We start from the raw sequence: 11,283 nt of genomic DNA, 5'->3' as shown, positions 1-11,283 counted from the left end.
TCATCATGAGCTTAATAATTACAGCTCTGTGTATTCAGGTATATCGGAATGTAAAATGAACAATCACAGTGAAAGTCATCTTCTTTAATTTACTGCACACTGCCCCCAGCCCTTTAGCTGTCTTAAACGGAGAGACAAAGATGCATTTACAAAGGAAACCACCTGAATGTGAACTCAAACCGTTGCAAAATGTCTTCAATGGCAATACAAGAAAAATAACCCTGATGTGTCAATGGGGTAAGGTTAGCCTCCACAACTTTTTGAAGTAAAACTATTTCAAAGGCAAGAGTATTGAAAAAGAAGGGTACGGTATAATGAAATAGGCTTTTGAGTTGCAAAATGGGAACTGTAGGATCCAGTGTTTTTTACCCTACAATTGTAGGACTTCTCCCTCAGGTGCTTTTATTGTAACCCTTCCTGTTTTAAAATGTCTCACAAAACCCTTAACCCTATGGAAGTGTAATACAAAATCAATGGAGTACTCCTTAAATCATGTTGTACTAACAGGAAAGGGTACATTTCATGCACCAATGCATGTTAAAAAACTGCAACTCTCATACCATTGCCAAATACATTATTGTTTCCCCAGAGAGTTACTTATTAATACTTAAAGAATACTTTTGCTAATTTATTAGACATCAAAATCTTTCCTTATCTCTTAATAATCCTAATAATCTATTTTTTGTCTTGCGCTTGTTTCTTTCCCCCCCTTTCTCTATGGTATTTGCTCATATCTTGTCCCTGATCTCTTGAGCTTAGCCGGTTTGTTATTTCTTGTAAATGTATTTCTGCATTGCTTACAAAATATTAGAGAGAAAACTGCGTGAAGTCAGTTACTGTACAAATCACTGACAGAATAGCTAAAGTAATTCACAAAGTACAAAGTTACATTTTAATACAAATATATAGAGAATTTCATTTCAAAACGTACATATTTATATGTGGCAGATAATAGTTTCATATTTCTTCAAGGAGCATAAATATCATTCATACAAGTTAATCAAGTGAAACAACCAAATGCACAATAACTGCTGCACATCTGCGTGATGAAACTACTCATGATGGAGGGACCTGGAGTTCAGTACCCACAGCTCTCACGAGAGGAGGACTCTGTTGTCTTTGGCCCACTTCCTCAGAGCTCGAATGATGTATTCAACCTGGGGGTTTCCTGAATTTCGTAGCAGAGATAACACCTCTTTCAGTGTCTCCCTAGAACACAAAGACTATATGTGAGGAAACAAGATGCGATCAAGAATGCACCATATCTCATTTTTATTTGTTTTAGACACCCACAAGCATTTGATATGTCAGTCCAGATGTTTTTCTCTTTTACTGGGTAATGCCAGGGATCCATTTGATACAATGTTTTGCAACAACAAAAACAGCTAGAATTGTTTTTTTATATGTAATGATAGGATAACATTATTGCAGAAGGAAAAGAGACAAACATACTTGGACTCCTTGTTTGCCAGTATGAGCTGGAAGATGCCGACGCAAGCCCCTCGCTTGCCCTCCCAGTAGTTGGATTCTGGGTCCAGTTTCTCCAGTGCATCAAACGCTTTAGCTGCATAGTAGAACTGACCCATCTGAAACAACAAGCTGTGGTCATGAGCCAGCATGCACATTATACCACCTATTTAACAAAATAACATGTCTCAGATTAAGTTTGACCAGGACAAAACATATTTGTGACACCTGCTTCCGCTTTTGGTTGCATTTCAAAAATATGGTGAGAAAAGTGAGGACATTTTGTTGGACAACACCTCTGTTAAGATTGGGACAGCTAAGCTAGAATGTGCTTGTGCGAGTTTATACAACAGAGCAAAAACAGGCAGGTAGAAGATTAAATGTGTAATTTAGCTCCATTTGGAAATCAAGATTACATTTACGATTGACATACACGAGTTCTAAAACTATTAGTCGATTGACAGAAAACTAATCAACTATTTTGTAAATGTATCGATTGTTTTGAGTCACTTCTTCTCAAGCTAAATTATTATGGTGCCAGCTACCTAAAAATGACAATATTCTGTTCAATTTAGTATCACTATGAAGTGAATACCTTTTGGTTTCGGACTGTTTTTAGGACACAACCAGACATCTGAATGTCCCCTTGGGCTCGGGGAACTTGTGATTTAATCAGCAAATTAACCAATAACGGAGAAAATCATTAGTTGCAGCGCTATACTTAAATTAAAAGGAAAACAGCAACTAAATATTAACACAAGGTTTGCAACTAAAGAACTTTATCTATTTATTAATCTGTTGATTATTTTTTTGTAAAATATGAAAAACGTGACTCAAAATTTCCCAAAACCCAATGAGAAGTCTTCAAATGACTTCTTTTGTCTGACCAAGAGCCCCAAGCTGATCGATATATTCAATACACAATAATATCAAACTAGAGCTGGAACAGGAGAGCATTTGGCATCTGGAAATATTACTTTAACAATTGATTATCGAAATTGGGGGCATACATAGACTAATTGTTCCAGCAATACATTAATGAATTCACGCAAATTGACATTGAATTCATAAATGAATGTTTCTTGGGTCACCCCGAGAGGCAGATGACGGAGGAGGAAGTCACCTTGTAGCAGTCGTTGGCGATGAGCTGCAGCAGACTGAAGGACTCGGAGGAAGTGCCCATCTTCAGATAGAGCTCCCAGGCTAGCCGCCCTCTCTGGTTCATTATGTCTGACAAGAACAAGATCATTCGCAGGCAGCTTCAGCAACATTTATAGATTCAGGTTGGTAAAATGTGAGATGCCTGTGGGCAGGTGGTATTGATGTGGATCAAGCCAAGAAGGCAGGAGAAAAATCTTTTAATGGAGATATCTTTTTCTTCGAGCTGCTGAGGTGCCGGAGTGAACCTCAGTTCTTCACAAACCTGAGGCTATAAATCTGGGAGTGATGTTTGATCTTGCCTCAGTGACCCACGACAGTCTTCCTCAGTCTCGCTTTCTCCAACTTCAGATATGCGAGAGCGTTCTTTAGCTCAGTCTTTTCCCCTTGGGGATTAATAAAAGTGTATATTCTATTCTTATGCTTTCATGTCATCAGGTGTAGACTGTGACTGGAACTGGTTTCAGGTCTTTAAACACTTGGGGACTGGATGATATCGGTCCAGGTGAAAAAAATAAAAAAGTATGCAAAATGTCTATGATTCCTGCCTTCTCGCTCAACAAACACCTCACCAGCAGCCGGGCATGTTCACCCAGTATTCTCACACTGGCTTGCATTGAGAACTCATTTCCATTATCTTTCCACATTTGATAAATAACCTATTATTATAAATAACCTATTATTTAACTCCTATTCTTCTGTATTCGTTGCTTAACTGGGTTTTATTAATATTCCACTAATCTATACTAAGTGAACTGCTGATGTTCTTTATTCTATGGCCGTCCATGTTATTTTATTAATTCTTTAAACGTTCCTATTCCTTTTCATTTGAAATGCATGTTAAATTGATGGACATGTGTATGAATTGTGCTACAGGAATAAATGTGCCTCCACAGTACGACTACTATACGTACAGCATCGTGCCAGCCAGCTGAGGTAAACATAGTCGTTCTTGATCTTTTCATTCTGAATCAGCAGAAAGACCTGAAAAAAGAGATAATAAAAGGAGTCCAAAAGCAACAGTGGGCAACTCACCAGAAGTGATGAAAATCAGTACATAGCAGGTGTGCAGATATAAGAAAATTACCTCTTCTGCTTCTTTGTAGTTGCCAAGGGCTGCTTTAGCCTGAGCATAGTTGAAGTTGAATGTATCATCATTATAGAAGTAACCCTGCGAATAAAAAGCACAATAACGCAGAAATAAAAAGGTTAAGTGTACACATGTCCAACGAAAAGTGGATACCAAGCATGCCCACACACACACGCACTCGCACACAATCACATGTGCTGCATCTGTAAAGCACCACTTGTCATCTGAAGTGACACTTGTCCCTCAGTGTGTGAGAGTCTTTTTTTACTCTCCTCCTTTCATGCCAATTCTTCACTGGAATACACCATTTCAAGCGTTCCTTGTACTGAGCAGCACTAACCTTGACTGAGTTGAGATATATGAGAACGTCTTCAAACTTTCTCAAGAGGAAGAAGCAGGAGGCCATGCATTGTCTGCCAGGAATAGTGTCTGAAAATGAGAAATCGGTTACACGCATCCCCCTCACAGCGCTGCTTTAGAAGCTTGTATTGATCACATTTCTACTCCGTGTACCGCATTCGCTGGCCGAGCCTCCGACCAACTGAAAGAACTGCTGGGCGATTTTCAGGTGATCCCTCTGAAAGAGAAAAGCACAACAACAGAACTTTTTCTCTCGAATCGACTCGTCACTTTTTTCTGTGTGTGACTATTTCTTTAACGGCAACACTCACTGATCCAATCCCTTGTCCCAACGCTGCATTCACCACTCCTTTCAAAATATACTCCTGAGAAAATAAATGATCAAAGTAAAGAAGATGTGTTTGTTGTCTCTAGTCATGGTGAAAAAAGGGAGAAAGGCCACATTGAGACACTTGAGAAGCAACAATTCACTTATATAGTGTTATTAAGATGCAGAAACCAAACTCTTTCACAGGTGTTCAGATCCAGGCGACATTGAAATGCTTTTGAAGATAAAACACTGGTCACATAAAAGAAAAAGGCTCTTCGGAAACTCGGCGCGTGGAGAAGATATGTTTGTTTGTTGTTTGTTTTTCAAAGATATTCATTAGCTTCATTTAATCTGGCATGATTCTGGCTATCCGTGTAAACAAGTGTAACATTTAAAAACCCTTGAATGCAAAATAGTTAGTATTCGCCATAGTTGTAGTTAAATAGAGCTACTGTTTTATTCTTCATGTGAGAGTGAAATGTAACATATCTGGAGTCTCTTATCAAGACCAAATAATGTCATTGTGCTCAAAAAAACAATGTCACTTTGAATCATCACCTGGGGGGTTGTGGGGACCAAGTCCTGAATGAGGTTGTAAGCTTCCAGGACATCATCTGGAAGGATGAAATGGACCATGACATTCAATGAGCGTGGCTAGGTTTCCTCTGAAATCTGACCCTTTAAATAACTATACATTTCATTAACAGCAGCATGACAAACAGATGATGCATTTACTTCACATTACGCGTGATACATCGGACAGTGGGAGGATGTAATAATCCCCTTTCTTTTCTTCAACATCCAAAGAATTTGGGACAATATTAAATAAAGCAAAGCATTACATAAACTAGAATTGGCACTAAATAGAGCGCATACCTTCGCATATCACAAGATTTGGCATTGAATTATGAACATTTTGGCATTAGTCGCATGCCAATTGGATAAAAATTGACCGCGCTATGGTAAAAAGAAGATTTTGACCTTTTCATGACCTTGACCTTTGACCCGATCTATCCCAAAATCTAATCAAATGGTCCCCGGATAATAACCAATCATTCCACCAAATTTCATGCGATTCGGTTTAATACTTTTTTAGTTATGCGAGTAACACGCATACAAATAAATAAATAAATACACGGTGATCAAAACATAACCTTCCGCATTTTCAATGCGAAGGTAAAGAGTGTGATTTCAGTGTTTTATATACCATTGTATTATTTTTAGATGACTTAGAGAGCAGTGTGATTTATGTTCTTGTATCTCATTAGTCTCATTATAACTTCTTTCTTGATGACTATAAGTGAAAGATATTGTATCTTAAGGACATTTGATACATTTCAGTAAATTATTGAAAACTGTGATGCCATGCTAAACACCTTGTCGGAGGTTGTAGATAACCAGGTTGAGTCTGGCCTCGGGGATCACATCGACCAGAGGAGGCAGCACCTGCAACGCCCCCTCACCACCACGAAACACCACCTACAGTACGCAGGGGAGAGATTCAGCGTATGGAAAGGTGGCACGTCGGTCCCCAGAGCACGAACGCAGACACACCTACGCGCTCACAGTTTGAGCTTAAGAAGAGCTTACCAGGTTGTGTCGGATAAGCTCCTGAGCAAACTCAAATGAGCAGGAGGAGATGTCGATTAGGTTCTTTAACTCAGCCTAAGAGAGAGCGAGAGCACACACACACACAAGTCAAACCGACGGCCACTTACTCTCCCCGAAGAAATTAAAAGGTCAACAATAATGATGCATGCGTGGTTAATAGCTAAATTACATTTTTTTTTTTGTAAACACTACAAATATCCATAATACTAGTACAGTACAGTTCTTATATTTTTAATATTTGCCTTTGGATTATTTGTATATATAAACTTTGCATTGTGATAGAACCATAAACATGGATGCGAGAAATATATATATATATATTCTATTTTTTATTTTAAAGAAATGTTCCTCATCACCTTTAACATTTTGCGCAATCTATTCTTACACAGAGGGCGACAGACCTCGCTCACAGCCAACTTAAAAGGGTGTGTATGGCAATGTGAAAACTTATGAAGTCATACGGTCCAATCAAGACCAACAAAAATATCAACCAAGAAATGCGGCAACCACAGCCAGAGTACCTCAGCGGCCTTGCCATTGTAGAGCCGGAAGTGGTTGCAGGCCTTGAGATTGAGGGCGATCGTGGAGTCCGGCATGCTCTGCAGGTACACAGCCAACACCTCCTGGGACACGTCGTAGTAGTCCAGCTTGTAGTAACACAGAGCCACGTAGACCTTCAGAGCGAGGAAATCTCTGAAAGACAAGATGCAATGTGGCCGTGAAACTGGCTTTCAGACTTAAACTTGTTGTTGGACACAGCATTTTTCAGAATTTTCCTTTTTTTCAAGTAACAATATGGTGTTTAGAACAGGACATTTTGCAACCGTTAGCCATGTAATGAAGTTAATCACTCACTATTATCTGACGTTGCTCGACATTATAGCGTTTACCGTGACAAACCCCTCCGTTCCTCTAGGGGTCTTTGGCTGGTTTACCGACTTTTCTTTGTCTTGCAGGATGTTGATCATCAGCTGATAAGCCACACCTGAGCCTAATGTTGTTCCAGGTATAAAAGCTCAACACCTAGGCCAAATCCCAATCGCCTCCTTTATGGACTCTGAGGCATGCGTCCACTGAGGCCTTAGGGTACATTGGGCCCTAAACATGGACGCTCTCTTCCGTGGTTGACCTGGTTCAGTTTGGATCAGATGTTTTTACACATCCACACATTCTGACACCACTCCATGTTTGTTTAGTTTAGTCAATGGTATCCTTTAAATAAATGTGCCTATGTAATGCTTTATGCCAGTCTGGTCTTCCATTTATGTTGCAGACTTTGAGCCGAGCTAAAACAGAATGCCGATTTAATTTAATTATTACTTAAATCAGATCATTTAAAAAAAGATTTTATGACAAAGTGGTTGGCGATCTGGCGGCAGGGACTCAAATATGATCTGTTATCAGGATATGGTTTGTATCTAATGGGACTCTGCAGTCCGGACAGCTCCCAACAAGTGTGATTGTCTTCATTTAAAATGTCGAGTCAACAAACAAACATAAATAATTCATATTGACCTCAGGTAAAATATGTTAGTAAATATAAAGGTAACAGGAGGGTGAAACATTGAATCGGGTCAAATTGACCCGAAGGCAACACAAGGGTTAAGAGTCTAGTGGAACACACAGGACCAGAGTTCACTTAAAACTTACCTTTGTGTAGAATCCGCAGCAATATACATGTTTTCTTTCATACTCAACATAGCATTGCAGCAAACAACAGATTGTATTATTAAAGATTATAATAGTTTAGAAAAGGAATGGTGTCTAGCAGTCTAGCAAACCCAAAGAACATTGTGGCTTGGACAATCATAAGCTGCTACAGCACATTTTTGTATAGCACTATTTTTATATATTTTTCTGTTAGCATTTGGAAGAAGTAGCAGCAGTACGGCTCATTTGGATTCCAACAGATGCACCTTAGCCTACAAAATGCCACGAAGCCATGAATAGATCTCTGAGAAGCGGCACACTCAAAGTCTTTCATTTCCTTCCCCTCGCCACTCCAGAGACAGTATATCAGAGGGAGAGGAAGCTAGCTCAGCTGGCCAGCTGTACTGACACTTGAATTATACGCGTGATGCTCAAATTAACAACTTGCACCTCTCAAGGTGGTGCTGGGGCGTCACTGTGAAACTCATTTCGCAGAGTAAAAGGGGAGAGCACGCACCTGTTCTGCAGTAGGAGACGTTTATAGATGTCGATGGCCTCCTGGTAGTGGGAACGCATGTAGTGGATGGATGCCAGGCTCAGCTGGTCCTCTGTCACATCCTCCAGGTTCTGGTGGGAACCCATCAGCTTCTTCTCATCGTTGAACTAAGACACAATATGCGTATGTCAGACAACAAACCAACTGTGTGGAGACCAATGCACAGAAAATTGATTACACAAACAAACAAGACAAGATGAAATTAACTATCGGACCAGTATCACATTATAGCGGTATTGATGTGAACAGAGATATTTAAAAATGTAATATCGATGTGTGAATAATACACTCATGATAATATTGTGTAAATAATCCAGTGCCTCTTAAATCATTTTATGTATACAGTTATGGCTACAAACTCTTTCTCCACCTCCCGACACTCGGATTATAAGTGTAGTAATTTATATGCCAAAAAAAGAGACAAAAGGCACAATAAACAAAACTAACGATACATTTGATCCATAGCGTTATAATGTTTTTTAAATTTTCGATAGATATTGAGATAATATCGTCATAATCAATTCTTTTGGCCATGATAATTGTGTTGTGAAAATCTGATATTGTGACAGTCCTTATTGTATGACATGACTACAGCCCTGTATGTTTCTCTCATATCTTACACATAAACCTTTTATTTACAGTGCAGGGTCACTCAGTATTGAATTATTAGTGATCAAGAGAAGGCAGAGAGGAAAATCAAACACACAAAGTAAATTAATATGGCAGTTTTTCCAACCTTATGAGCCAGGTGGAAGAGTAGTCTGTTTTGGAGCGGGGACATCGGCGCTACAGACAGAAAGAGACAGCAATAGTAGTTAGACAGCAAACCACATGAAAATAATAGATGCAAATCATTAACATCAAAACCACAACTGAAGATAACAACTGAGGATTAAATTAATGGGAACTAAAAGTCTACCAACAATCTACCAGATTAAGTTATTATTAGACTTCTTGAATAAAACCTGGTGCACATTTACTATTTCAGTTGAAGGTTCTCCAAAAACACACAATTTGTCTAAACGCATTTAGAATTGGTGACATTGGATTATGTTTTGGTGAGCTACAAAGACAAATGCAGAAATTACATTGTACAAAATGTCAAACTGATACATCACATGCAATCACATGAATGAACAAACCAACAATTATTGATATTAAGATATTTAGAACCCACAGCATCTCCCCACCAATATGGTCCAATTCCACAGCAAAAAGATGTTTCGCCATATCTTTTTAGTCTGCCGACTGGTTGGTTAGAATACGGTGCAAAGGAGGACTTAATAAATGTAACGGCCTACCCTTAGATGCAGCCTCCTCAGCCTCTTGATAGAGCCCCAGTAAAAACAGTGTGCAGGCCAGAAACACCCACACCTCTGCAGGGCATTCAGGCTTCATGGTCAGAGATTCGTACTCCTGTCACAACATGATAATGAAATATTACACATGCGATCAAACTCTACAGGAAACACTCAGTCACATCTTTATGCATTCATACAACACGTTTTCAGACTATTAGTTATCTAACTACTGTAACTACTGCATAATTCTGTGTGCCAAACTACCCCCACTCATTTAGACAAACGTATATAGAAAAGGAATAATACCTCCATAGCTCTCTTGTAATCACCCAAGTGAAAGGCACAGTAGCCAATCCAGAGGTCGGCATGCTCCTCTTTCTCGCCAATATTTCTCTGGAACTGGAGATGACACAGAAACAAATCATCAGCAGCAGCAGCAGCAGCACTCAGTAATACAGTGCTGTCTGTAGCATCGATGTGGGAGTAATCATATTCCTGAAACTTAATTTCCAGGGCATGACACGGGATAGTCTGCAGGCATTGCAGTTGATAACAAATTGTTTACGCCTCAATCTTTGAACTGATTCATTAAAAAACAATTTTTATAGAATGTAGGATAATTGCAAACCTGAATGTTCGTATTGCTCTGATAATTGAAGCCTACTTTTAAAATCAAATATGAAAGGCAGGTGTACATTCTGTTTGTTTTACTGACGAGCGGAAACAAAAAAAAATGATATAGCCTGTTAAACACTGCCATTTATGTGGTGTAATAATACAAATACTTTATTAAGTACTTAATGTGTGTATATGTTTTCAATAACACGTGTACAAAACAAAGTATGTCAATAATTTTCAATAATCCAGTCAATGTGACCACTCTGACTCACTCATCTGCTACACCATACATCCTTTGAGTTTACCTGACTCTGGCTCCTGCCTTCACCTCATCCCTACCACCTTGACTTTAAAACTAATGATGGACTGGTTATTTAACATCTACACCATTGGTATTGAAACTAGTGTAGTTCTGTTTATTTAGAATACCACTCTTGTATGATTGACTACTTGTAACAGTAATAATGTGGACCTTCTTTGAATGTGCATTGGTCCTACTCTGCAATCATTCAGATGTTGACCAGCTGCAGTAAAGCATCCACAGTGCTGATAAGGATTCAGTTACTAAGCACTCACCATGTTCCCTCTTGTGAAGAACGGTCCCTTATTTACAATTCACTCAATAGGCTTTGCATCCGATTCATGTGTTATTAGCCCATGTGCTAAGTGTGTAAGTACCTCTAACAGCGTGAAAGCGCCCAGGTAGTCTCTCTTTTGCAGGTAGTCCTCCAAGGCGGGAACCTTCGTCTGGTTTTTCTTCTTTTTCTCACTGATGCTCACTGGTGTCTCTCCCCCAACGGCTGGCTTCACGCGAGAGAGAATCTGCAGAGACAAAGTTTGAATGTCTTAAGTTGTCTCAGAACTATACGTTGGTTGGGTCAAACATGCGAGATAATTTAATAAATATGTAGAACCGTGAACTCACCATGTTGACCGGTCTCTCTTGAAGAGCTGTACAACACTAGCTAGGACTTGTTTATCACTAACCAAGGTAACGTTGGTTGTTACTGCCAACGGAAACACACATTGTTAACGGGGACGTCACCTACCGTTCGGCTGCTAGCTATACAGCCTTGTCTTCATCTAACGTCGAAACTAACGTAAACAAAACTATCTTTAAACGAACAAATACAACAGTTGAGCACCTTTTCCCCACTATCTA

The 11,283-nt window shown here is 39.3% G+C and overlaps 1 protein-coding gene across 1 annotated transcript; it reads right to left on the bottom strand.

Annotated features, from left to right (window-relative positions):
• Positions 1-878: 878 nt before the first annotated feature.
• On the bottom strand, positions 879-11,267 carry ift56 (intraflagellar transport 56). The gene is made up of 18 exons (XM_056409998.1): positions 11,047-11,267; positions 10,800-10,943; positions 9,810-9,902; positions 9,504-9,618; positions 8,939-8,988; positions 8,164-8,309; positions 6,518-6,689; positions 5,976-6,050; positions 5,762-5,864; positions 4,944-4,999; positions 4,387-4,440; positions 4,229-4,292; positions 4,056-4,144; positions 3,713-3,796; positions 3,540-3,609; positions 2,591-2,697; positions 1,453-1,586; positions 879-1,209 (listed from the first exon to the last, which is right to left on the bottom strand). Exons 1-18 carry the CDS (start codon positions 11,047-11,049, stop codon positions 1,095-1,097), a joined length of 1,674 nt encoding a protein of 557 aa, XP_056265973.1. The 5' UTR covers positions 11,050-11,267; the 3' UTR covers positions 879-1,094.
• Positions 11,268-11,283: the final 16 nt, after the last annotated feature.

Source organism: Pseudoliparis swirei, chromosome 24 (assembly GCF_029220125.1).
Source record: "Pseudoliparis swirei isolate HS2019 ecotype Mariana Trench chromosome 24, NWPU_hadal_v1, whole genome shotgun sequence".
Classification (NCBI taxonomy): domain Eukaryota; kingdom Metazoa; phylum Chordata; class Actinopteri; order Perciformes; family Liparidae; genus Pseudoliparis; species Pseudoliparis swirei.
The sequence above is the reverse complement of the archived record's forward strand: the minus strand, read 5'-3'. Positions and strand labels throughout refer to the sequence as shown.